Below are 27,965 nucleotides of genomic sequence, written 5' to 3'. Positions count from 1 at the left end.
GGTCACCTCAGCAGGCGAACTTTAATAGGGAAACAGGGAAAGGCTACCGAAGTCAGATGAGAGCTGGCTGTAAGGTAGAGTGCTGAGTACCAGGTATTTGGCTGAGAAAAACTCAATGGGTCTAGAGTCATCCTCGGTCTCCAAATACTAATGACTCAAGTGTATATAACCTCCCAAGGCAGCAGCCTTGAGGGACAGCTACCAATCCAGTGCAAACATTCTAGCACCGAAAATCCTATAGCATAGTGGCGACTCCAAATACTGAAAGGAAATTAAGACCTGGGACTTATTACTGTGAGAACAGGGGTATTCTCAAGCCTGTGGAGAAGGAAGCTGCACAAGCTAGGGGTATGAACAAGACGAACTCTCCTTTGTCTGATGCTGTTGTGCTAATGTTGCTGTCCTTGCAAGAGAAGAAAGAGCGCCCCCCCCCCCCCCACGGGGAACACATCCGGGGTTCTGGGCTTCCTCCCGCAAGGAGGCTTTGATGCTGTCTCCCACCGCTCTCTCCCGTTAAAGATGGTATAGATAGATGTGAACCATGATTTTAAGGATCTGCAGCAACTGAATACATTTTAATAAACTGGCTGATGTTTTCAATGAAAAGTCTTGGTAATTCTCACATTTAACACTCATAGTTTCTAGAGGAAAGAAATTTTTTTTTAACCTTGTGAATACATAGGGATTTAAGAAAGAGGGACACCAATCAAAGTTACAAAAATAAAGGTTTAGATTTATTTTCTAATTAACATTTTATCGTTTGGACCAATTAGTCTCAACAAGGCTGAGATTCTGCGGATTTCCTAGATCTGACACCTGTGCCTTCCTAATCTGCTGGCGACAAACACGATGTAAATTGACCAATTACAGGACTGAGTCTGGACGCGCACCAGCAGCAGTGAAGCCTGGGGTTCGAGTGTGAAGTGTTCTGGGACAAAAAGGAGTCATGTTTGATCTCTGAGTCATGTTTAAAAATCCCTGCTGGCTTTCCATTTTGCTCTGTCATTTTAAATCCTGAAACAGAGCAGATTAGACGCAAGCCTTGTGTATTTCCTGTAAGCGCCTTTTTCTCCCTCAGTTCTCTGGTCTATTTACTACTTCCTGGTCAGGAACGCATTAGAGGACAGTGACTGCAGCCATAAACTTTAGAGAAAGAGACAAAGCAAGAAGGCTTCAGACTGGGGTTTCTTCTGTTGTGTGGTTGGTAACTGCAGGTAAGATTTTGCACCTCCGTGTTCCTAATCAACACACAGCTACCTTGCAGGGCTGCTGCTGTGAGGCTCAGTGAGAGGAGAATGGGGAACAGTTGTTCAGCCATCTCACAGTAAGCACTCATGATGGGCACAGTTTGTTTGTGGTCCTGGTCTTCGTGTGAGAGTCCTTGCCCACATGGACACTCACACCACATCAAGCCAGTCCCAACAGAAACGGTGTTCAATCGAAGGCCCGTCCTTATAGCAGTGCCCTGTGCTCAGATCTGCAGTATTTATAGATACCCAGAAAGAAAGAGTGTCATAGTGACATAGCATGGTCTGGGCACACTTAATTTATTTTAAACACTATCAAAATAAATCCAACAAAAATATGGCCCTACTTTGTAAGCGTATCATGATTCCGTGAGAAGAGTTAAGCTTTTTAGGATACTTAACCTTATACTTTCTGATTTATCTATCCAAAATGACTTAAAGATGCAAGGTAGAACTAGTCATCAAAAAAAAAAAAATAGTTACATTCTAACAATTCAGTAGAAGAAGCAGGATACAAACTTTAGAGGACCAGACAGCAGAGGCACCAGAGAGCCAGTAAAGAAACCCCTTCATAAATGGTACATTTACACAATGGAATACTATCAGCTATTAAAAATGATGAATTCATGAAATTCTTGGGCAAATAAATGGACCTACAAAATATCATCCTGAGTGGGGCATCCCAATCACAAAAGAACACACATGGTATGCACTCACTGATAAGTATATATTAACCCAAAAGCTCCAAATACCCAAGGTACAATTCACAGACCATATGAAGCTCAAGAAGAAGGAAGACCAAAGTGTGGATGCTTCGGTCATTCCTAGAAGTAGGAACAAAACACTCACAGGAGCAAATATGGAGACAAAGTGCAGAGCAGAGACTGAAGGAAAGGCCATCCAGAGACTGTCCCACCTGGGGATTCATCCCAGATACAGTCACCAAATTCCAACACTATTGTGGATGGTAAGAAACGCTTGCTGAAAGGAGACTGATTATAGCTGTCTCCTGAGAGGCCCTGCCAGAGCCTTACAAATACAGAGTTGGATACTCACAGCCACCCACTGCACTGAGTGTGGGGTCCCCAATGGAGGAGTTAAAGAAAGGACTGAGGGAGCTGAAGGGGTTTACAACCCCAAAGGAAGAACAACAATATCAATCATCCAGACCCCTCCACACCCCCAGAGCTCCCAGGGACTAAGCCACCAACCAAGGAGTACACATGGCTCCAGCTATATATGTAGCAGAGGATGGCCTTGTCAGGCATCAGTGGGAGGAGAGGTCCTAGGAGGCTCAGTAGATGCTGCAGTGTAGGGGAATCAGGGGCAGGGAGATGTGAGTGTGTGGGTGGGTGGAGGAACTCCTTCATAGAAGCAGGGGGAGGGAGGATGTGATAGGGTGTTTCCAGGAGGGAGGGAAACTGGGAAAGGGATTAACATTTGAAATGTAAATAAAGAAAATATCCAATAAAAAAGAAAAAAAGAAAAAAGAAAAAAAAGAAACCCCTTCAGCTTCCGGTTGGGGCAACTTCCTCTTAGGAACACAGCCATGATGGATTATTGCTTATGTTCTAGGACACGGCAGGACTGGCCGATAAACACAGATAAATGCACACAGAGTTCTAGGCTAAGTAAGCTTTTGAGGGCTGACCCAGGAACCATGTAACAGAACATCCATGATTTCTGTGAGAAAATAAGTACATTCCCCTAACCTGCAGACCAATTTTGAAGTGCGCCCAGTTGAGAAGAGGCATGAGAAAATACCCTTCACGCTTTACTTTGAGACAATCTCAGACACAAAATTTCCAGAAGCATGGGGAGAGCTCTCCAGCCTTTCCTTCCAACCAGCTTCCCCAGGTTTCCACCACCAGGCATTCCACACATGATCAGACCTTACCCTCTAAGGCACGTTTGCAAAGTTCTGATCACAGGTTTTAAATATTGTTTTTACTAGATGTTCATCATTTTGTATTTTCGGTCCCCCCCCCCCCCCCCGGTTACACTGGTTATGCACTTAACAGGAATTGGGCAGAGCTGTAGTTAGATGGCACACCATGTGTGTCTTACTATTGTCATGTTAACTGGGATCCTTTGGGTAAGGTCATTTTGCAGGTTTCTCTAGTAGACACCTGACAGCTTTTCCCTTTGCTGCTAACACGGGTCTTGCTGAAGAATGCTTCGAGCCTACACAAATGTCCACTAAACATATTTTGTACGGTTTTATATTCCAGCAGTGGTTGTGCCCTTAACAATTACTATTGTTGTTTTGTCTAGTGGCGACGTTTCTGCCTCCTCCTCAAGCGTTCCTCCCCTAGGGCAGTAAGAATGAATTGCTTCCTTCTCCTGTGTTAACTTAACCTGACTGTGCATCTGTTAGGGTGGACTGGGTGTTTAGTTTACTCTGAGGAGCAATGGAAACACACTTATTTATCTGAAATTTTTATCATCAGCTACTCTTTCAGTTCGACCCCACGTCCTTCACTGGGTCTCATCCACATTGAGCATTTACTTTGGAGAAGTGTAAGGTGAGTTTAGTACAGCTTGCATTTCACCCTTTTAAGTCTTGGAATCGATCATTTAATTCCAAATCTATCATTCCTTTCATTTGGGAATAGTTTTAAGAAACCAAGATATGAGTATGAAATATATGAACTGTATTCATCACTGTCGAGGCATCACGTCCTCTAGGCCCCTTTCCTAGGCAAGGGGTAAGAAACAGATGCACACCAACATGTGTGTTCTTGTGTATGAGTCTATAAACACAGGGCTGTGCGTGAGTCCACAGGGACCCCTGTCCCACTCCAACATGTGGATGCCATTCTAATCCTTACTTTTTCCTACACATTCTTTTCTCCAATGTGAGAGACTCAGCTCTCATGACCCATGATGTATTGACTGTGTTCAGACCCAGCCCAGACATGAGGCAGCATCAGGATTGCTAACCCATACCTCCATCTGCTGTGGTATCATCTGTCACTTATGGCCTTACACTCAACGTAATCTTTTTTTTTTTTCCTGAAGTTATTTAGGCTGCAATGTAAAATTGTTTGTGTGTAAAAATTTAGTCTCAATTTGTACAGTGCATACTTCATTTTTGGTTCCCCCTTACCATGTTATGACTTAGGCATGTATTAGCTGTGTTTTGAGAGTAAAAGTTACACATAATCAAAAGCATATCCAAAGGGTTCGTTGGTCCCACCTCCCCTCATTACCCATCTCCGTCTCTCACTGTTCCATCTCCTCATCTTTGGCTGGTGCGCTTGTAGACAGCCTTTCCACGCTTTTCTTGCAGGTAGACAGTCTTGTTCATTTCTGGTTTATTTTACTGTACTTGTATTGTGTGTGTGTGTGTAGTGTGTGTATACTTTGTATAGAGTTTGTGTGTATTCGTATGTGCATGTGTGAGAGCCTACACATGTGTGCAGAGGCCACACATTAATGTTTGACGTCTTTCTCAATTTGCCTGCACCTTATTATTTATTTATTTATTTATTTATTTATTTATTTATTTATTTTTAGGTAAGATCTCTATTTAGCTAGGCTGGCCTTGGGTGGTCAGGGGATCCCCATCTGCTTCTGAGAGCTGTGATTGCAGATACATGTCCTGTGCCTGGTTTTGTACATGGATGTTGGGTCTACACAGCCAGATCTTCAACCTTGCGCAACAAGGATTTATAGTGAATAAGCCATCCTGCCATCCCTCACTCTCTGGTTATTCTTCTCTTTTGTAAACTTAGAGCATCATGTTTTCTCTCTCTCTTTGAAACAGGAACTCACTCTGTAACCCAGGATGGCTTCAAACTCATGGTGACCTCCCTGCCTCAACTCTGCAAGCCAGCCACCATTCCTGCTTACATTCTTTACTTCCCGCATTAACACACTTGGCTATAGTTTTAAACACCCAGCATCTGTCACAAAGATGGCCTGTAAATCCCTCCCTGTTCTTTCAGAGAACTCTTCCTCTGTCACCTTGCAGGTGCATGGTGCCTCGCTCAGATATTTGTGTATGATTTTCATCTAGGATGTATTTAATAGTTTGTGCTTATGAAAAATGATGAAACAAGTAACCAGCTTATTTGTATTTCATACTGATGGAAGTATGTTTTGGGGTAAATCCCACAAGTTAGATTGCATGTGTAGTTTTGTTAGGCGCTACCAAATACCCATCAGTGTGCGGACAGATGTTGTCTCACCTGCAGTATGCTGTCATCCTTTTTAATTTTCACCAACATGATAGGTGAGAAAAAGAACCACAGAACTGTTGGGGTTTCAAAGAGATACTTTTGATGGGAATGGGAAGAGGAGATTGGGGAGAAGCTCAGATGGACAGGATAGAGTCTGGGAGCTCTCTACTAAGACTGGAGTTACTCTGGAGGGCTAGAAACACAGGATGACTCTGGAGTGCTGGCCAAGGTTGAAAGCCATAAGACAAGGAGTGCAGTGACCTGCTGAGGGGACAGACTCTGTCCGGCTCTGTGCGTGAGACTTAGGAAGACTGATTGGTTTTAGATACAAGAGCAAAGGCAAAAGCAAATGATGTTTAAAATAGAGACGTTCAAAGGTGTTTGCAAAAATCTGTCTTCATACACCCAATGAAGATCCAGAATTTAGGCAGTCAAGCAAAATCTGAAGAAGCTATAAATGGGTGGTTAAGTGGCAGGAAGTCTTGTTTTGTTTTGGTTTTGTTTTTTCGAGACAGGGTTTCTCTGTATAGCCCTGGCTGGCCTCGAACTCAGAAATCTGCCTGCCTCTGCCTCCTGAGTGCTGGGACTAAAGGCCACCACGCCTGGCTGGCGGGAAGTCTTGAGATTCATTCATTTCTATGTTTCTCTGTCTGTCTATCTGTCTGTCTCTGTGTCTGTCTGTCTGTCTGTCTGTCTGTCTCTCTCTCTCTCTCTCTCTCTCTCTCTCTCTCTCTCTCTCACACACACACACACACACACACACACACACACAAACACACACACACACACAAGAGCAATGGCCTCTGATTCTGCTTGAAACCCTAAGGTGACAGAAATCGTCTATGGAACATAAATTTTTAGGAAAAATATTAGGAAAATTCAAGAAAACCAAGGATCTTATAGCTGACCAAACCATCACAGCATAGATTTCTGCATGAAGTAAAACCCAAAGAAATGTTTTAAACACAGAAGAGAATCACCCACACTGTAAGTGACTAACAAGACTTGTGGGACAAACAGAGGAATCAATTCATCTCAATGAAGTTTTAGCTGTATTTCAGAGACCAGACTAGGAGACAGATACTAAGAAGTGTATTGTCTTTTCTTCTTCTTCTTTCCTTTTCTTCTTTCCTCCTCCTCCTCCTCCTCCTCCTCCTCCTCCTCCTCCTCCTCCTCCTCCTCCTCCTCCTCCTCCTCCTCCATCTTCTCCCTCCCCCCTCCTCTCCCCTGCGGAAATATCTAGAACTCTTGTAGTGAAGCACAGATGCCAAGTACTTGACCAGGTGCTATAGAAAGTGTGAGTTAACAACCAGCTTAGGAGCTGGATCCGCGGATGTGAGCGCCCACAGGCATAGGTGAGCAAGGCAGAGGAGGAAAGGATTAAGCAGTACATTGATCCTCTGGTGCGCTTTGGGCATCCTTTACCAGCAAGCGGATAATGATAGGAGGGAGTTACTGCCCTTAGCTCGCCTGGGTGGAGTGAAGACAGCATGATGAAAATTTTATAGCAGTGAATGAAAAGAAATCAACGCTGTGGAGTGTGGATGGCTGAGATGGAGACAAGGTTCCTCAGGAGAAACCACCACAAGGACATGGTCCCCAGATGAGGCTTTCTCTTGGTGGAAAGCAATAGAGGTGCACAGGGACAGGTCCAAGCAAAGGGGCAATTTGGTAAGCTCATACCATGTGGTGTGTGTGTGTGTGTTTAAAAGTTTCTTCAGAAGCCAGCATCAGGAGGCACATAATCTCTCTCTAAAATAATCATATTGCCACATTCTATAAGAACAGCATTGAGGACAGCATGTGCTTTAACATCAGAGAAACTAACGGAAACAAACCACTCCCTCTTCTGGTACAAGAAGAACAGCGGACATTATGTCAGAAAGGCTAGGGAGGACAGAGGAAAGTCCTGAACCCTTGAGTCAGAAGGCAGCCATCGTCTGGGCAGTTGGTTCTAAAATGAGGGGCTGGAAACCAAGAGAATAAGGCGTGGGCAAAACCAGGAGGACCGTTGTCTCCGAGGAAGTCTCTTCAGGGAGTTTAGTTTCCTCATTTCACCAGCAAAGGGAGGGAACCACATCTAGAGTCCCGACATGGTCCCCTAGTCTTGAGCCAATGACATCTGGGAAGCTGGAAGAGCTCTGAGGGTCAGAACAAGTCAGAAGGAAGATGGGGGCCTGAGCAAAGATGAGAGGCCAGACTCAGGGACGGGTGCACTGAGGCTGAAGGTGATTTGGAAGTTGCTTGGTGACATACGGTAGGTTAGCTAGAGAGTACAATCAGCTGCTCTCTATTTCTGGAGAGACAAGGACAAGAAGATAGGGAACAAAAGAAAATGAGATCAAATTGCAGTAGGACTAGGCAGTAACAGAATGACTTTGTCTCAGAAGCGAGCAGCATGCCTTTCAGGGGATGTCTTTAGAAACTGTCTGTCCGAGATGATTCCGGACAGGGTCAGCAGCTGTGACGGCAGGCGCTTGGCGGAGCCAGATGTCGTTTTGTTGCCCTTCCCAGCTCTGTGTTCAGGCAGTTACATAATATTATGCATAAATAGAGTAATACAAAATTACCCCATTCATACATTTTATGTATCTATTAATATGGACACACAGTTTCCTTTCCATTTTACCAGTAAAGTTTTGAATACAAATGTAACTAAGGCTCTCCCATTACAGCTCGGCCTTCAGAGCTAATCACCTCCCTGAACACTTAAGGAGTCATTTTTCATTATGATGGGGAGCAAGGCGAAGGCAGATGGCAGAGCCATGTTATCGATTTGATGATCCTTGCCTGGCTTGTTGGATAAATGGAACAGAGTGATGGTCACCGCATCTAGACTTTTAGGGGCTTCAAGGTTCAATTCAAATTATATCGGGGACAAGAATCCATTTACTCCCCAGGGTTTCTAAGAGACAATCGCAGGGATTACGGAGGACCCTTCAGACCACCTCCCGGGAGTCTTCTGGACCAGTGTAAGTCTTTAAGGGGGAATGAACAGTCTCTCTCAGGTTTGACTGGTGCTTTTGGTGCACGACAGCTCAGGACAGTGCTGCCCATCAATTAAGGAAGTCTGCTCAATTTGCATGCCCTATGCTCATTTGCAAATTATAAGGCAGATAGCCGGAGATAAATTACTTACTTCTCAGAGGGTCATTAACTTTTTCCTTAAAAGCCCTTTGAGAAAGACCATTGTGGCTTTAAGGAGTTTAACATAATTATAGCCAAGGGCTACCTTTTGGGGAATTACATTTCTACTGCTGCTTCTCAGCCTCCCTCAGGACCGTCATTAGCAGGAACACACATTCGTGCTGATAACAGCTCTGGTAGACAGTACCACACTACTGAACGTACACTGAAGGATCTGAGACAGAAACATTTTGTTATTCTAAATTTTATTGTAAGATAGAGCATGCACGCGCGCGCGCGCGCGCGCACACACACACACACACACACACACACACACACACAAAATTTACTTCACTAAAAGATGATTAGGAATTTTGATCAAAATTTGAGTATTTCACTCCTACTCAGTACAGCTACACTGAGGTGGGTCCTAGAAAAATGTTTATGTAGGGATTTGCCTGGATCTGACCCCCATTTTATCACCTTTGCCTGACACTTCTGGGCTCCATGTGGCAGGTGTTGTATAGTTGAGAATTGCTAAGAGGAAAATTATCATTCTTCTAGACAGACCTTTACCATGGTAAAATACACACTAGGAAGTGCCAAATCCTCTCCACATGAGGGATTCGGAGACCTTTACTCGTAGATCCAGCTCAGCTGTAAACATGACTCCTCCTGGTTGTAGGTGCTGTGAGTTTCTCTCTTGCAGACCATGAGGCAGAAACAGGTAACCAGTAAGGCTTTTGGTGAATCGCAAAATGATAGTCCTCTGCCATCAGGATTACCCATCCACCCTTGTTTAATGCAGAAGGACTGAGTCTTGATATCCTTTTTCCACCTATACCCGAGCTGTATGCAGGGCCTCATCTCTAAGTAGTGGCATGGGAAAGGGGCCTGTGGGTAAACAGTACAGGTTAGATGAGGCTTTGAGGATAGAGCTTTACTTGACACAACAGCAGACCCCGCGCTGTCTCCATTTGTGAGGACACAGCAAAGAGGTGACAGCTGAAAGCCAGAACCAGACCCCCATGTCCATTCACACCTGCATTCTGACTTGCCAGCTGCCACATCTGAGACCTGTGAACTTGCGGTTTATTCCGGTTTGTGCCTCGCAGAAGCCCCACTGACTGCGAATCAGCAAGCTTCACCTAGATTCTTTCAAACCCACGAGCTGCAGTTTTCCATACGCTACCTTGCCATCCTTTATAAGGGGTCCAAAGGGAAGCAGACTTACTCTTTATATTTAGTTTATAGTCAGGACCCTTGCACGGCCATGTCTTTTTTTTTTATTAGGTATTTTCCTCATTTACATTTCCAATGCTATACCAAAAGTCCCCCATACCCACCCCCCCACTCCCCTACCCACCCACTCCCCCTTTTTGGCCCTGGTGTTCCCCTGTACTGGGGCATATAAAGTTTGCAAGTCCAATGGGCCTCTCTTTGCAGTGATGGCCGACTAGGCCATCTTTTGATACATATGCAGCTAAAGACAAGAGCTCCCGGGTACTGGTTAGTTCATATTGTTGTTCCACCTATAGGGTTGCAGTTCGCACGGCCATGTCTTGATGTTACTTCAGAAGCAGCTTGTTGTGAACGGACCTTGATCCCAGCCCTGGTTTCGTAATTATTTATTGAGTTTTCCTGCCATCCTCACTTTCTCCTTGAACAAAGCAATTGTTTACCAATCAATGATAGAATTACCAAAAACTGGGTGGATGGTGGGAGGAAGGACAGGGAAAGGGAAGTGTGTTGGCTACAGGCCTCGCGTCAGTGTGAGGTGCTCTGCCTCTTTAGGAGAAATGTTCTTATCCTGAGAACACCCGAGTCAAATTTTAGGGTTAGCCCAATGTGGAGGCATGTTTCATGCCCACTAGATTTCTTATTGGTATTTTTCTTTGTTTCTTTAACACATGAATTAATTCCTCTCCATTAAATATGACATGAAGATGAAATTTAAAACCTCAGCTAGGAAGAGCAGGGCCACCACACTGCCAAGGGACGCTGGCCACAGAGAAGCTCGAGTTGTGCTCAGAGGCAGTCCCTCCCTCTATTTATGAAAAGCCCCAGCTGACCCCAGATGAGATTCCGAATAACATCATTGTAGGTGAAGATTTTTATGACTTTAAATTTCTGACTCCACATGTATTTACCATGTGGCTGTAGGTAAGTGTCCAAACCTCCATGAGTTCATTGTCCTCCCAGGTGATGAAAGTGTATTCTATATAACTTCTAGGGATATAATAATTGAAAAACATTTAGAGCACAGAATAGCTTCTGAACTAACTGTGTGATGGTTACAATGGTGAGAATAGATGCTTCGGTTTGCAATACTCACTGGCAAGGTGCAGCTCTTCTGAGAAAAACTAACATGTGGGCCTTTACTACACGAAATCCAAGTATATATGTTTTACACACAAAGTATTAAACCTAGTTGCCCTGTCTCAAATTTAAATCTCATTTAAAAAAAATATCACCATAGGAAGAAATCAAAATGAAAATATGAAATAGAACATTTTATGACAGGCTTCATGGGTGGAGTGTGGGAGACATAGAACTTTCATCAGTGTTTCGTGTCAACCTTCACTAATCTTCTGATGTTATTGAATCTTAAATCTAAGCAACTAGTTTTTACCAGATATATTCCATCAAAAGTACAGTGCTCAGCTTAATTTTACTCCTCAAGATATACAGCCTTAACGCTTCAGGAACCAATGAAGCACAAAACCTAACCCCCTAAGGTTAGGGCCTACATTTGTATAACTGATTTCTTTTGATGAGACATTCTACATGTTATGAATAATCAATTTTACTCATCAATAAAATGTTTATCAAGCAAATAGTAAGGTCAGGAACCTGCTGGCAGCTTCTGCCTGGATACCAGGTAAAGGGACGACCATTATGGTCAATATGGCTGCCAGGTCGGAGCAGAAGAGGAAAGACTTTCACTGGTTGTGGTCCTGCATGTCGGCGCTACAAAAGTGGGGCAGAAGCGAAATTTGAACTGAATCTTGAAAACGGGCAGCTGACGAGGGAAAGGACAGAGTAGGTATGGAGCCAGGCGTGGTGGCTTTGCAGGTAACTGCAGCATGTGGAAGATGGATGCTGAGGGATGGCCAGTTTGAGACCAGCTCAGGATACACAGATTGGCATTGTCTCAAGGAAAAAAAAAAAAAAGGAAAAAGCAAGGAGGGATAAAATTATAGCACCAACAGGTCTAAGAGGCTGAAGAGATTGTATGAAAACTGCTCACTCAGGCTGCTGTGTGCATGGGTACCACTGAGGGATGTGGGCGCTATGTCAAAGCGGCTAATGACCGGGAGGGCCTCCTGCCCTGAAGTCTATCCCCCGGATGTTTCAACAGACCTGTGAATGGTTCATGGGCCTGTGAGGAGTGACACGTAGAGCTGTCCTTTCCCTCCTCAGAAATCAAGGCTTGGGAAAAACATGGTGGGACCAAGAATAGAAAGGTCTGCTCTGTGTCTGCTGTGGGGTCAGGTCTCAGGGACTACAGTATCCAAGAGAGAGCAGGGAGAGGGTGTGAGAGAGGGTGTGGGGAGAGAGGGAGGGAGGGAGAGAGAGTGAGAGAGAGACAGGGAGGAGGGAGGGAGGGGAAGAGAGAGAGAGAGAGAGAGAGAGAGAGAGAGAGAGAGAGATCATTCGAAAGGAATTCAAGAAGCATGGAGCACTGAGCTGGAGCACAGAGGAGGCCTGTGGCATGGGCAGACAGAAGGGGAAAGGAAGGTGACTTTGACTTTCCATGTAAGCAGCAGGAAAGCCAGGGAGAGATCGATCTTCAGCAGGTGAGAATTTATGGTTGCAGGACTGGGAAACAGCACACAGCTTTCCTAACTAGACGGAAAGGACCCTAGAGACTCGCTAAGGCTGGACCCCAGGGAAGAGAAAAACCTTGTCTGTAAAGGACTCACGGAGTCTGAAACACAGGCAGAGGAGCTTTGGAGCCATGGCCTCTCCATGAATTTTAAGTAGGAACCTGACATAGGTCAGGGTGCAGAACACCAGGAGAAGGGAATGCTTCCGGAAGCCCAGGAGGTGAGGGGAGGGATATCCAACAGTCTGATACTACTGGAGCTGTGGTGGCCTGTGAGACCTGAGGAAAGGCGTCGTGAGGGCTACAGCCATCACAATGCGACTACCATGGAAAACACTAACTTCAGTAGTCAGACATCTCTTCAAATTCACCTCCATACCTTCTGTTCATTGCACTTAACAAAATTTTTAAAACGATGGGTTTATTTGCATGATTATTTGTGTCATGTTTATATCTATGAAGGCTGCAGTCTCTCCAAATGTGCAAACTCCAGCACACAGCAGATGTTTTTAAAACACGTCTGAGCGAGTATGAGGAGCAAGTGGGTTCACACTTGCCTGAGAGGTCTGGACAGAAGATAGAACCTTTTCCTACTGTGGGTTCTCGGCCATTTGCATATCAACCATTCTTAGAGACAACAACAATTTTAGACATTTGTTCTTATTTAATTATCTTCCTGGGTTCTCACCCTAATCCTGTCATTTATTAATCCACACTTTTCTTCCCTCGTGCAGATTAACATATTGGCTGTGAGCAATACTGGATTTGAGGCTAAAAGTAACAAACATGCTGGATATTTATATTGAATATAATATAGTAGTCCTATTTCTTACTTCTGCCCCCTCTGGTAGAGAGTATGAAGACTGACCTGTTTCTATGGGTGTGACGATATAGATGCAGACTTCTGAAGGAAGGGTCTGCTTAGGATGAAGATTCCAGAGACTCTAGAAAATGGGAACCTTGTTGAAGAACTGCCTTGAGAGCACGGAGTGTGTCACTGAGAGCCAGCACTTCTGGAATACATCTCTAAAGATTGTGGGGGACATTGATCTTTTAGTCACATAAAACAGGGACACTATGAATTATCTCCATTTCCCCAATATGCTAATGAGATAGAGACTAGAATGACAGGAAATACTGGAGGGGGTGTGGGGAATGGTCAGCCCCCCCACTCACGGCTGTGGGATTGCAAACTGGTACCATCTCTGGGGAACTTTCTATCATATGACCCAGCTGTATCAACTGGCACCCTATCCCAGATACATTCACCCAGGTCTGCTCATGGCGGTGATACTCACAATAGTCAGGAAGTGCGAACAGCTTGAATGTCCTTCTACTGATGGGTGGATAATGAAAATGTGTCACATACACCATGGAATACCGTTCAGTTGAGAAGAAAACTGAAACCAGGACATTTACAGATAAACGGATGGAGCTAGAAACCATCGCACTAAGTGAGGTGACACAGACCCAGAAAGACAGGCTCCTCCCCTTGTGGCTCCAAAACTTCCCATGTCAGCATATGATCTGCAGGAACAACAGAGACTACAAAAGGAAAAGGGGACGATGGGTGGAGGCAGAGCCCTAGAAAAGGGCAGGATACAGGCGCTATGAAGGGGAAATGGAGACGGGGAAGGGGAGCTTAAACTGGGAGGAGCGCAAAGGTTGGGGGACTAAATACTGAGGATGTTTGAAAAAGAATATACTATTGTATGTTTTCACAAAATTAAATATTACACATGCATGCATTTACATGAATTATTCCACTTAGGATCATAATCCTTCCTCAAGAACAATAGACTACATAAAAACAACAATAGTAACAACAACAACAACAAACCCACAGGACCAGGCATGAGAAGTCTTTGAGTTCTTTGAGAAACTCAAGAGACTGTCAAGACAATCCAGGCTGTTGCCCTTGGTTGTCTCTCAGAGGTTGAAGGGAAGTCTCCATTGCTGAAGATGCCGTGTCCTTTGGATGCAGGACTTGAAGGGACTGTGCTGGATCTGACCCAGGAGCCTCCCCCCTCAGGACTAGATCTCAAAGCACTTGAGAGGCTATGCAAGCTGCCTGGGGGTGAAAAGCAACAGAGGTGCTTTTATCTTGAGGGTAACCAGCTGTTTAATTGGATTTACAAACCACTCTGCAGGAGGGATTCTCATCTGGCACTGTAATCCCAGCTGACTAGCTGAGGCTGGCAAGGCCAGGTAACCCAGTGCAGAACTTACTACTGCCACCTCCAGAAGCGTGTGAGTTCTACCTGCATCTGAACAAGAGGAGCCCTCGTCCCTTGTCAAAGGGCTTCTTTTGAGGCAGATGGGGACCATCATAGAAGCCCACAGCTGATCATAATTCAGAGAAGAAGTAATCACAGGTGCCAAGCAACTGGACACGCCTGTTGCTCTCACCCACAGCCTCACATCTTTCTGTGCAGTCAAGGCATCACATGCACAGACTTGCATTTTATCAAATCCTTGCAGTTACATCACCAGGAAAGATCAATGAATGTTTCTTGGTCTCCTAAGCCTGCTGATTAGCACAGACCCTCCATGTCTTTCTTGACTAGATTTATTTTATTTATTTATTTATTTTTCCTTCCAGAACTAATGGCTATATCTAAAAGCACCTCCTGTCTGTATGGAGATCACAGAGGTCTACAGGAGGAGGGTCCCAAACACTGGGGTTTGAATCTGGCTCATTCATTTGTTAGCTGAATCGAATCTGGGCAAACTGTTTAATCTCTGCTGAGATTCAGGTAACATGGGAGTCACAGCAGCTTCACAAAGGGACTGGAAGCAATAAGTACGTTTGTACATATGTGTGTGTGTGTGTGTGTGTGTGTATACATGCCCATGTGTGTATGTGTACATATTTTTGCATGTGTTTGTGTGTGTCCATGTGTGTATGTGTACAGTGTGTGTTTGTGTGTGTGTCCATGTGTGTATGTGTACAGTGTGTGTTTGTGTGTGTGTCACGTGTCTATGTGTTTATACTTATGTGTGTGTCCTAATACAATGGCTGACTGAGAATTGTTATTTTTCTTTCCTTTATAAACTTCAAAGGTCGTTTCATCATTGTTTTAAACAGTAAATGTATGAGTGACACTGTGGCTGGAATATCATTTTGAACTTTGTGCAATACTTGTAGATTGTTCTAAGAAAGTCTGACCATCTTGCCCAAAGTTCTAAACCTGCAGTAAGACATCACGGTCTTAGACATCCCAGCAGCGCGCCCCTTGTTAAGGTCAGAAATGACAACCTAGGCTGGGGAGATGGCCTAGGGGCCAGAGGAGCTATACAAGCCTGAAGACTGGTGTTCCACTCCTGGGACCGTCATAAAGGGAGCAGGAAAGAGGAGACTTCACAGAAGCTGTCCTTTACTCTACACATGTGCTGTGCTGCGTGCCCCACCTCCATACAGAGAATCATCACAAAATACTTTAAAAATGAGTCATATATGGACTGCATCATAGTAACATTTTGGCTTTAGTTGACACAGACTGCTTCTTTTTAGCAGTGGACATTTGGGCCCTGGGATTTTTATCCAGTGAAGAGTGTTAATATCTATCTCATTGGGAAGAATCCATAAACTGTGGAATCCTCTCCCATCAGAGAGGCGGTGATCAAAGAAAACTTAGAAGCCTGAAAGTTCTGTCTCTTTCTCTCTCTCTGTCTCTGTCTCTTTCTCTCTCTCTGTACTCATGAGTGTGTGTTTCCACCCTCAACATGAATGTGCTGAATGAGAGAGAAGAGGACCAGCAAGGGCCACTGTGTCCAGAAGGAACCTGCAGACAGCGCATTTTAGACAGCCAAGAGATTGTCATTTCATTGTTTCCAAATACTTTACTATTAAAAATAACCGATGATGTAGCAAAGTTGAATTTTATAAAGAACATTGGTATTCCCAGCACTGAATGTCCCACTGACATTTTTACTTTGCTTGCTTCACACCTGTCAATCAACCATCACCCTAGCCGCCTTTAGCATATCATAGATTTCAAAGAAGAGGCTGTCAATAGGTAACAGTGTATCTTGAAGGATAGAATCAAAGAATATTCCTGCTCCTGTAAGAATACCTGGGCAAACTTACAGGGTTTAAAAAAAAGAAACAAGCAACAAGACAGTTTTGAATCATGCACAGCAATGGATACACAATGGATACACACCACATCCTTTACTTCCCAAGATGTGGAGAGAGTATGCAGACTACTTCTGTGTTTCATCGATCTACCTGGGGCAGGCCTGGAGTCATAGTCATCATCAATTCAAATGCTTCAATTATGAAGCTGTGGGATGTTGATTATAGAGAAATATGTTCTCTGCCACAGATGGAACTCTGGCAGTAATACATTGTTTCCTCTTTGCTCTGTACCCTTGCCTCCCCCACTCCAGCTCTTTCTTACTGGTAGGAGCACAGGGCTTTCTACACTCGACTCCTCTCACTCGGTGCTTTGTGTTACCCAGTTCACAGCCTTGTTGTGAAGATCAAATGTGAAAGTCTGAGAGCACCGTGTAAGTGACACAGTGAAGCAGTATTACCAGGAGGAACTGTAACACTTCTCTGTGAGAGAGTATGGCTGGAGCTGCGGTCCACACAGCTGCTAGGCTTACATCAGAGAGAGTTAAAGTTTAAAGGGTCAGAATACTGAAGTTGCTCCACTTTCTCCCATCAGTGAGTCCTCTGGTCAAGGATCAAGGGGAACATTGGCTTGTTTTCATTAGTGGGATGTGTGTTTTGGAAACCATCCCAGCTTTAAAACAATGTTTCCATTTAGCTGGGCACAGTTCCTATAATTATCCATCTCCTCTGACCAGCGCCCAGCTTCTCCATTCTGCACGCTATTCACCTGGGCAGTGCTAAATGATCAAAGACACCCACCCAGTGTTTAGGAAGGTGTAGATGGATTTCTTCTTTGAACAAACATTGGATAGAAATTCTTGCAGCAAGACAGCTGACGGGGCTGTAAATGAGGAGCCGGAAACCGTCCACGTGGGCTAGTTTTGCAGCACGGATATTTAGAGCTTAAAGGATGTAAGGTTGCATGTTTCCTATTTGGGGGGAGGGGTCTATACAAATCAGGGCAAAGTCAAAGTTCAGTGTGAAGTGATGGACGATAACATAACTAGGAGGCAGGTTCAATGTCCACAACAGTGAAGGAGAAGGTGCCAGGACTCAGGCACTTTGTTTTGTGTATGAAAAGAACCGAGGAGAAAAATCTGGAATAGCCATTGCTCTCAAAAACACTCCTTCTATTAAGAGTTGACCGGAAAAGACAATCAGGGCATTACTAAGATAATTTGGGGGAGATGGAGATTATAACATGTATACAGAGACAGGGATGTGTGTTGTGATCTGAGTCCTGATTACAGTCACACCATCCAAACCCCAAGACCATACTTACAATCAGCTCCCAAGTCACAAAATGCTTGCAGGTAGGAACAGGGGACTCAGAACAGGGATCACTCTGTTTATCCTTGGGATAGAGCATGCCTAGCCTATCAACTCCACTTGTCTGGAGACGAGAGGGAGACTATACCCAGCTACTGTTTCCAGCTGCCACCCAGTCTCCTAAACACAGCGCTCCCCTGGACTGGTTCCACACCCATGACGCAGATTTCTCATCATAGTCATAATTCTCATAAGCCACACATACTAGGAAAACAGAAGCTGTCCACGGGCATCAAGGAGTTCTTTCCGCCATGGTGAGTGTCCTTCCAACAAGCAGATAAGTTACAAAGAACTATAACAAACACACGTACGTTCAGTAAGTGTCTATAAGGAGAACACTCGTAAATGCCAACGTATAGAATGCACATATACGTGAGACAGTTTGTATGCTAATAAGATTTCACTGCCGTGTTCTGAATTAGATCTCATAAGGGTCCTGTCAGAGAGTTTAGTGCAACTCTTTCTTCCCCTCGTTCCAAAGTTTGCTTACCACTGTTGGATCATGCCTCCTACCTGACTGCCCAGGGGGTGGGGCGCCTGAAGATCCTCTCGGTAGACAGAGAAACACAGTCAGGACAGCAGCTCTGTTCCCAGCGCAGGGTTCGATGGCTATTGGCTTAGGGGCACCCTGGAAAAGAAAACCCACTGTGAGTTTGCCTAGGTGACAACATGGCGGCATGGCTACTTCCTTTGCATTTCCTCTGTCCTTCAGTGAGCACAACTGCATCCCTACTTGGCAGGGATCCCCTGAGGCGGCAGGTGTGTGACTAGGCCCTCATGTGACTACAGCGGCACATTTCACTGTGATAGCCCAGCTGGCACATCACAGAGCTATACATCCTGGTTACTTTCCCTCCGTTGTTGCCTTTCAAAATAGTGATGAGTCACATAACCCCATTTACCATAATGGTAAAGGCAAGGGAATCACAATTCCAAATGTCCCACTGACACGTCTTTTGAAAATTTATTTCTATGTGTGCATGTTTAATACAGCAGTGACATTATTGCTAAAGTCAAGCAGGCTACCATCTCCCCATAGTCTATACTTTTAGCATCATTTTAGTATACAATCCAGTATTATCAAATCCAGCCTTCCTGCTGTACAACACATCTGCAGACTCACTCACCTTAGCAAGCTAGGTTTATGGCCACTGCCCTGCATCTTCTTCTCTATCCCTCCCTGTCTTGGTGACCACATCTCTGCTCTTTGATTCTGTGCATTTGTCTAAAGAAAATTCCATTTTTAAGTGAGAGTTCTCACATGGGCATATCTTTAAAATTAACTATGTGACAGACACATGTAATAACTGTCCATTATACACTTGCATAAATAAAAGGGCAGACATAAAGTTAACATGTAAAAACTGCCAGAGTATCGCACTGATGTTTTACTAGGGATTAAATGTGTCATGGCTTTGCATACATTGCCTGATTTAGTCTTTTATGAACCATATAGGATGAGAATATTGGAGAGGGTTCCTCTGTAGCCACTTCCTCCAAATTAAAACATTTTCTCCCAGTAGGAGAGCATTAAGTCTCAGAAAGTAAAGGAGACTTACAAGTCTCAGGAAGCTCCTGAAACAGACAATTTTCACTCAGGTCTTCCCCAAGGATACAAGCAGTAACAGATGCTGGGGAGGACACTGGTCAGCTCGGCTGTCTGCACACCTGTAAGTAACCCCAATAAACTCATTGGTCAACAAAACCAGGCTTGGGTGGGATGGATGGCTTTGGGGGCAGTTGTTGATTCTCTCTCTGGGATGAAAAGATACTTGTTCACATCTCCCAGGAAGTCAAGGAATGAGTGCAAACTCTCCACAGCTGGGAAGAGGTGAGAGGGATTGTATGTGGACCCAGGGAACTGCCTCCTCAGTCTATGTTCGCAACTGTACCCTGTGGTCCATGTACAGACAAACATGTACTCCGCACGCATGCACACAGATACACACACAACTACACGTACAATCTGTACACTCACCCCTCCCTACTTACACACAAAGATATACAGGTTTTGGGCTTAAATATAGGGTGACTTTTTGAGAGACCACAGGTCATCACCTTAGCCTAGACTGGCAGCTTATGCTCCATTATTTGAAGAATCAGAAGTTGGAGATGGCTGTCAAAAAAAGTATCTCTATATGAAGGCAAAATTAAACAGAAGACTAATAATAACAGAAAATGCCTTTAGTTATCAGAACAAATGATTTATTCAGATGATTTTTCTACCGAGGATATTTGAACTTTTGAAGAAATATAGACATATGTAGCCATTCACCTAGAATATTCTAGAATATTGCCATTTCCAGAAAGCTTAATGAGGCATTAAAGATAAAATATGTTCTCTTTTATGTAAAACTTAGACTGAGTTCCTGGTTACAACGGTTTTATGTGGTTATAAAGGATTTCTCCTTTATAGCAACATAAATCTCATGTTTAAAATTATCCTCATACAGATATATTTTGGAAGTTTTCTACATGAGGGTGGAAGTGGCCAAGGTAGGAAGCAAAGGGCATTAAAATGTTCCATGATAATGTGATTGGTCACGCTGTCTGACTTGTACCAAGTTACATGATCTATGGTCTGATACTTTAAAAGCTTACATTTAATTTAACAGATTAAGTTTTGAAAATGTTAAGTCAGAATTAGCATAAATACATAGATATTATCCAATGATGTAAATATTTTGAGAATAGCCTTGTCATATTGCAAGACTAACAGAAAAAAAATACTATGAATTTTCCAACCATATTTCTAGGCAACTGAAATGTATTTTAATTTAATAGATGCAAAATATATGTAAAGGTCAATTTGCTAAAATATACCAAGAGATTGCCAAATGAATTCCAGGTTTAAATGGCAGTAATTTATTAGAAATATCAAAATTCCTATCGCTGTTGCTAAGAAATAACTTAGCATTGGCATCTCAGATAACGATATCTTTGCTATTTTGTTTTGTATCTCTAAGTATAACAACCAACAGATTTAGTTTATTCAAATTCATTTAAATAGCTTGGTTATGGAACCCAGAACAGTGGAATTTGAATATGACTAAAGATTTTTGGGAAACCGTGTTTTTGGTGTGGGGGATTCAGGGAAACGATACATGTGGTCTGGGAGGCCATCACTTGGTGCTGTTGCTAGGCTACCTTCCTACCAATTTTTTAACACCACAGGAAAGACCGTAAACACTGAAAGCATCAACTGAAGGAAAAAATTAGTGAAAAATAGCTGTACACTTCTGGTGGAATACAGGCTAATTAATGAACACTTTAAACTCAGAGTCTCAGCAATGGAAAAGGACAAAGGGCCTGAAAAACTGGACCATGGGGCAGGAATTATGGCTCCCAGGGAGCGAGTTCAGTAAAATTATTCTTACAATAATTCTCTCACTTTCACATCTGCTGTGATTATATAGAAAAATATATTTTTAAAAACCTCTTTGTGTTGGTAAACTATGTAAAAGGAGATTATAATTCTACTTTTCAACCAAATTGGCTTGCAACTTGGTCTATTTTTAGCTCCAAGAACTTTCATTGAAGGGTATTATTGACAAAGCATGAATCATTCATTATGTTTAAAATATTAGTAACTAGCCAGTTCACCCACACTTCTGAAAGGAGTTAACATAATTAAAAATTATTGCAACAGAACTTGTGATAAATATCACTTTAAATATGGGATTTTAGATTTTAAAAATGGAAAGAAGCACTCTAACACCCTTGACTTAAAAAAAAAAAAAAACAGAAGAAGAAGAAGAATAGCAACACGCTACACATGATAGTATTTTGGCTACTCTGAAGTTTGTCAGTTGTTTTGCGATAACCATGTAACCGTGAATCACAAATACTTCACAATGACATAACATGCTCACAGAAACTTGTAATGTATTTTCCATGGCTGCCTTGAGAAGCGATAAGGCTCAGCTCTGTTGCCTGCAGCACTCCGCAGCTGGGATTTACTTCAAGGCAGGCTCCTGTTGTGCTGCAGAGAACCAGTGGGAGAAAACACGGCTGACAGTTTTGAAATAAGCAGCCCTAGTCTAGGAAGCATAAGACACACAATACAGAACACACAACACTCACAACACACAATGCTCACATGACACACAATGCTCACTCAACATATAACACTCATACAACACTCACAGGACACACACTGCTCATACAACACACAATGCTCACACAACACACACTGCTCACAGAACACAGAACACACAACATACAACCCTCACACAACACACAACGTGCACACAGAACTGTTGGCTTCACTAGAGGTTTTTCAAACTATAGAACTTAGTTTCACGTCATCATTATGATGGGTCATAAATTTTACAGTAGACTCTTTCTAGTCTTTTAGCTACTAAAAGCAAAATACCAGAGAAGCTTTGGGAATCACAAATAATTTCAACATATTTCTTAAAACTAGTACGTCCCGAAAGTGCGACTGTCATTTGAGGCAGGGACCTGTTTTGGGAAACTGCTGTGACATGAATCTCAGCAGGCTTAGAACATGCCCAGCTCCCAGTGGGGCCCATCTCTGAAAGCCCTACATGGTGGCTGGGGACTTAATGGAATATCTGATTTTCTTAGACTAGCTATTCACCTCATATCTAGGGTCATGACTCATATAGATAAGAAGTGAAGGCTTAGAGTAAGACCATAATATGGCGGTCAGAGCTAGATGTATGGAGTCTTTAAGTACATTAAAGAATTGTTGTCAACCAACAGAAAATGTCTGTGGATCAAAATGGGCATGGAGGCTGCCACAAGGGGTCTGTAGCACAAAATAGCACTCCTGGGCATCTAGGCATGACACCTATCCATCTTAGAGCAGCTTCACCTCTGTTGATGTGAGAGCTCGCTCTTCAACTCTTGTCACTCACTCCAGAATCGGTTTTCCTCCTCTGCCATCTTTCTGTGATCTAGAACTTTGTCCCTACAGAGGTTACTTTCATGATCCACATCCCTCCAAGCCATATCAAGTGTTACCAACCATGAAGCTGTTCCTGGTCTGAGACACCTGCCCACCTCCTTTTTATGTCTTTACAGATGATGGTCCTCTTGAGTTAGGTAAGTGGTTTTCCATCCCACTTGATCAAGCCCTTAGAGACCTGGTGTTTCCTGTTTCTTTCTTTCCTCTTTCCTTTAATTTTGTTGTGCTTTAGAGCTGTAGAGCAAACCATGGTCTTGAACCTATGTAAACTCTCTACCACTGAGTGACACCCCTGGCTGGCTTGCCTGCCTTCCTTCCTTCCTTCCTTTCTTCTTCCCTTCCCTCCTTCCCTCCTTCCTTCCTTCCTTCCCTCCCTCCTTCCTTCCCTCCTCCCTCTTTCTTTCCCTCCCTCCCTCCCTCCCTTCCTCCTCCTTCCTCTTCCTCTTCTTCTTTCTCTCTCTCTCTCTCTCTCTCTCTCTCTCTCTCTCTCTCTCTCTCTCTCTCTCCCTCCCTCTCTCCCCAGCCCTCTCTCTCTCCAGTGCCTTGCTATGTAATCTAGGCTGGCCTGTAATTTATGATCCTTCTGCTTAAGCTTCTCCAGGGCTACTGTCAGAGGTGTGTGCTACCACACCAAGCTCCCCATTCGAGTTCCTTGTTCCTCACTTAGCTCCCGTAGTTACTTCTTCTCTTTGAAATGCCTGAGTGTTGAGGCAAACTCGGGGAGGTGGGGGTGGTTTATGTCTCTCAATATTTAAGATATTGAAGTCCATGTTGGGTGCCTGTAATGGTCCCAGCAGGTCCTGAGTTAGTCTATGCCTTGCCCATAGTACCTGCTGCAGTGAAGAGGGTAAAACAGGAGAGATGAGCAGGTAAACTTGTCACAAGGGTTGCAGCAAGCCAACAGTGTGACATCACTTATCTAATACTTCAGAGTATTAGAGAAACAATAAAACACTGAAACTAATAACTACTAACAAGTACTGAGGGATTTCTGACGCCTGTGTGTGCTGCTCAGCATCTAACATACATTGTTATGTATAACTCTGCAACAAGCTTACGAGGAGAAAACAGCAGTTTTCCAATATACAGTTGAAGAAACTGGAATTCAGAACGGTCAGCTGATATCGCAAGGCAACACAGGCAGTCACGGGCAGATTCAGGATTCGAATATGCGGGTTCTTAACTGAAATTCTAGTTGCAATACTGAAAGGTCACTCTAGGTTTCAAATATACAGTTTTATGAACAATATATTTGTAATATCCAAGGCCTCTCTCATCCTGTTAAGATCTTAGTTATAAGGATTACATGTATATGCATGCCCATTTCTTTTGAAAATATTTTAATCAATCCTTTGGAAATATCATATATTGTACTTTAATTATTATTATTATTTAAATTTTTAATGGGAAAAATTCATACAATAGATTCTAATCATGATTTCCCTTTCCCCAGATGTTCCCAGCTCCCCCAATCTCCTTACTCATGGAACTCTAAGCCCTTTCTCACTCTTTAGAAAAAAAATGGATAAAGAAAAAATAAGTAAACAAAAAACTCAAAGCAAAGAAACAAACACACACACACACATACACACACACTTATGCATGCACACACACATTCACAAGCACAACGGGCACACACACTTACACCTGCACTGCATGCATGTATAGAACTGCAACCAGAAAGAGCACTAAGAATCGGTGGGTCCCAGGGTCAGCTTTGCCATTGTCAGGCTGTGTGTCACTATGTCACTTTACCTAAATGTAAAGTGATAAGTGTGCTGAGTGACTTTTAGGGCCCTTTTCTTCCTTAATAATTCGTGATTATGACTTATGAATAGACTCTAGAATATCAGACACTGCAGTACCTAGAACTAAGCCTAAGTATCGTGCAGTTTCAAACCCCAATGCTTGGTAACGCTTTCTCCTGCTCAGGCACTTTAAATGGCTGCTATAATTTAAGGAATCATCTTATACCATATGATGAATACATCACATGGGCCTAAGTGGCTACCATCTCATGCCAAGAAAGCAATTAGAAAATTGAATGAAGGAATTGAGGATTAATGTGGCCATGTTACACCTGTCAGCAGCAGTAAGTGTTGTGACAGAGAAAGAATAATGTCTGACAGTATTCACCAGCACTAATCTGATATACGAGTGAATTATTAAAAATGCAAACAACTGCACATTAATCACTCTAGCTTTCACTCCTAAGACGTGTCTAATGGTACTCGTATCAGACCTATCTATAAATATGAACGACTTGGTATTTGCTGTTAAATGACTGCTTAAATTGATAGAAAATTTCATTTTTGGTAACACCAGTAAAACTTAATTAAATTTACTGGGCCTTGAATCAAGTCAGAGTAGTAGCTTGATCGTAGCTAATCATATGTTGAATTCCACGGGACCAGCAAATTTCGGAATTCCAGATCCCCAAGTCAGATTCATGGGCTTCGTGGTTGGTCTTGAAAACGGTGAGATTGCAAAGTGTGTTCTTTACTTACTGGCTTCCCTCGCATGAAATGATAAACAGAACAAATTCCCTAGCTGGCTCCATTCAGTAGGAGAACTCACAGTGACAAAATAAATTAAGCTGATGGGGAGCCTCAGAAGCTGGGCTGAACCATCCTGGAAGTCAATTCAGAGACTGCCTGAGGGAACAGGGAAAGGAAGAAGACAGCATTTACAAAGTGGCCCGATGCTCTGAAGGACCAGACTGTCAATCATTTCACACCATAGCATTTCCCTTTGAGGAAACACCTCCATGCATCCCTGTTCTTATTACATATATGCACACGTACAAGACCATTCGTGTATGCTGAAGACTCAAATCTGTAGTAGTTTGTATTGCTTAACTGGGCTCTGTTTTTAACTAAGTGTGTGGCAGGGGCTTGGGAGTGAGGTGGCTCAGTGGTGGTAGCAGCTCCTTTATCAACTGCTTCTCTAGGAGTTTGGAAGCCAGAAGGAAAATGATGACAAGCCCAGTCTCGTGCTTTGTCTAATTGGTTAATAATTATAGATGCTGATTCTTTAAAAATTAATTCATAGTAGTATTTTTCAAGAACTCGACATGGAGAATCTCTGAAATAATTTCCGTAAGTGGAATTTTAATAATCTATATTCTTCTCAGCATCTCCGTACAAAAGTAATTTAACCACTATGTTTCGTGTATGGATTTGAGAATGGAGACTATTATTCCTGGCCTTGAGAGGCAGTGCTAAATGAGACACAAATGTGTGGACCATGTCAGCCATATTGCTCTCTTGCTCAAGTCCAGGGATGGGGCATTTGTCACTCTGTTCTGCCACCCAGTCTGAACACCAACACCAGCATCCACCAATACCAGACAACCCTGCTCACCCCTTTCAACCTTCAGGCCCTTCTCACGTCATCGAGACAGAGTAGTTCACCTTTCTTTCAGGGAACAGTGAGTCACGCTGGGGCTGAGCAGCAGCCAGAGCTCTGGCTTCAGGCTGCTCTCTGATCAAAGCATGAGCTTGGTCAAACCCTCTTGTCTCCCATGTCTGATGGGTAGGCTGGAGCTGGAACGTGGCTTACTCAGGGTGGTGCTGCAGGGACGTCAGGAAGTTTTACAGTTATTCCCAGACATATAGGAAGTACCTGGTAAGTCAGCTCTCCTGAAAACACCACCCAGCTCTCATCTAGCCTTGGAGTTAACTCAAAGGAAGCCATTTGAGGGCAGGGTAGCAGTTTAGAATCTCTGTTAATGGCTTGAGGTGAGAATAAATTGAGACAACCAGCTTTCAGGAGGGATTCTGCTGTGGGAAGACAGGTAGCTGATGCCACACACCTGCTGGGCTGCACGTCCGTGCTGCTACAGATGTCCTGTCGATCTACACTGGGCACTGCTTTTATTGGGTCCTTATCTGGGGGACATTGCATGCTGCACGAATAGACTTTCTAGCCCCGAAGACCACAGAGGTGTTTGACAGACGCCTCCCGAATAAGTGGATATTCATGAATGCATGCACATTGACTTTTTCTTCTTTTCCAAATTGTGCAAGGCAACTCTCTGAGTCTTGTAGGAAGCCATTATGAACAGAACCTCAATCTGGAGCAGATCGATAGACAGCAATAAAGAAGTTAAATTATGCCTGTGCTATGATTTTTTCAGACTTGTCTATTCCAAAGCATATTGTGTCATTGATGCAAAATGGGACCTTAGGAACACAGCTGCCAGGCCAACTCTGTTTAAAAGGCAAACAGTAGACGTTGGGTGCTGAGGAGGGGGAAGCTAGGCACTTACAGAGGAGTGTTCTGTAAACATGGAAGGAGCCCTGAAAGTCAGATGGAGGGGGCATAGGAGGGTGGCCAGTAGTTTGTAAGAAAAATGAGGAAGGGTGGAGGTTTCTGGAAAAAAGGAGAATCTGAATGAAGGAAGAGTCATGGTGCAGATGGCTTATCTGGGAAATTGCTACAAGTTCCAGGGATACATCCTAGGAATTGCCATGTAGAGAGGGGTACAAGCGGCCAGAGAAGAAGACAGAGCTCTTCAAGAAACCCAGGTCCCTCAGCAGTCACCTCACACTCCTTGGCCAGACCTGGGGTCACAATCCTCTGCTTAAAGTCGAGGAGGCGAGGTGCTGATGTGCCTGGCCCATGTAGTGCAGCGTATGCAGAGACCCCAGATGGACACTACACACCCCTCTCGGGAAAGCACTGTGTTCTGGTGAAATGTTAGACTTAGTGCCCATTAAATTAAAACATTTACTTCTGAAACTTCCATCATAAAAGTAAATCAAGAGGCACTGTGAAAACTACGCGTCAGCAGAAAGACAGAAAGTGCAGATTTGGCAATATTCTTAATGAGGAATCAAATGTTAATAGATCCAGCATAATAAATGACTTTCTGCTATGATTATTACACCAATCACAAGCTATTATAAGTAAGAAGAACGTGGTCAACACTCGGAATGGAAGAGCTTACTTAACGCGCACAGAAGCGCGCGTCAGCACTGTAGAGTAAGACTTGCCTGCACACAGAGAATGAGTCACTCTGGATGACAGTGTTCCTAGAAAGCCCAACATTAACCCTGCGAAGACCAAAGCTTAACTATTTGAAGCATTAAAAAAAAATAGTGTGGGGCTGGAGAGATGGCTCAGTGGTTAAGAGCACTGACTATTCTTCCAAAGGTCCTGAGTTCAATTCCCAGCAATACATGGCAGCTCACGA

The 27,965-nt window shown here is 43.6% G+C and overlaps 1 protein-coding gene, 1 long non-coding RNA gene and 1 other non-coding gene across 8 annotated transcripts in view; 1 reads left to right on the top strand and 2 right to left on the bottom strand.

Annotated features, from left to right (window-relative positions):
• Atrnl1 (attractin like 1) overlaps window positions 1-27,965 on the bottom strand; it is a 522,384-nt gene that overhangs the window by 72,553 nt on the left and 421,866 nt on the right. For 3 of the 4 annotated variants that reach the window (XM_011247244.1, NM_181415.4, XM_030250921.1), the window contains one exon: window positions 18,349-18,463. In XM_011247244.1, the coding sequence (XP_011245546.1) occupies window positions 18,349-18,463 (115 nt within the window). Of the gene's footprint in view, window positions 1-18,325; window positions 18,464-27,965 lie in introns of all 4 variants that reach the window. The other variant, XM_006527049.3, reaches the window with a different exon arrangement.
• Window positions 9,555-9,624, bottom strand: Mir5623 (microRNA 5623). Its single transcript, NR_049196.1, has one exon. It is a non-coding gene; the product is annotated as a microRNA 5623 (primary transcript).
• The window catches only part of Gm32980, a 28,896-nt gene continuing 18,264 nt past the window's right edge, over window positions 17,334-27,965 (top strand). Inside the window, exons 1-3 of one of the 3 annotated variants that reach the window (XR_003952872.1) lie at window positions 17,334-17,418; window positions 19,435-19,505; window positions 22,762-22,905. This is a non-coding gene — a long non-coding RNA (predicted gene, 32980). Of the gene's footprint in view, window positions 17,419-18,009; window positions 18,090-19,434; window positions 19,506-22,761; window positions 22,906-27,965 lie in introns of those variants that run through there. The other 2 variants (XR_001782644.2, XR_003952871.1) reach the window with 2 other exon arrangements.

Source organism: Mus musculus, chromosome 19 (assembly GCF_000001635.26).
Source record: "Mus musculus strain C57BL/6J chromosome 19, GRCm38.p6 C57BL/6J".
Taxonomy (NCBI): Eukaryota; Metazoa; Chordata; class Mammalia; order Rodentia; family Muridae; genus Mus; species Mus musculus.
This window is presented reverse-complemented; position numbering and strand designations above follow the sequence as displayed.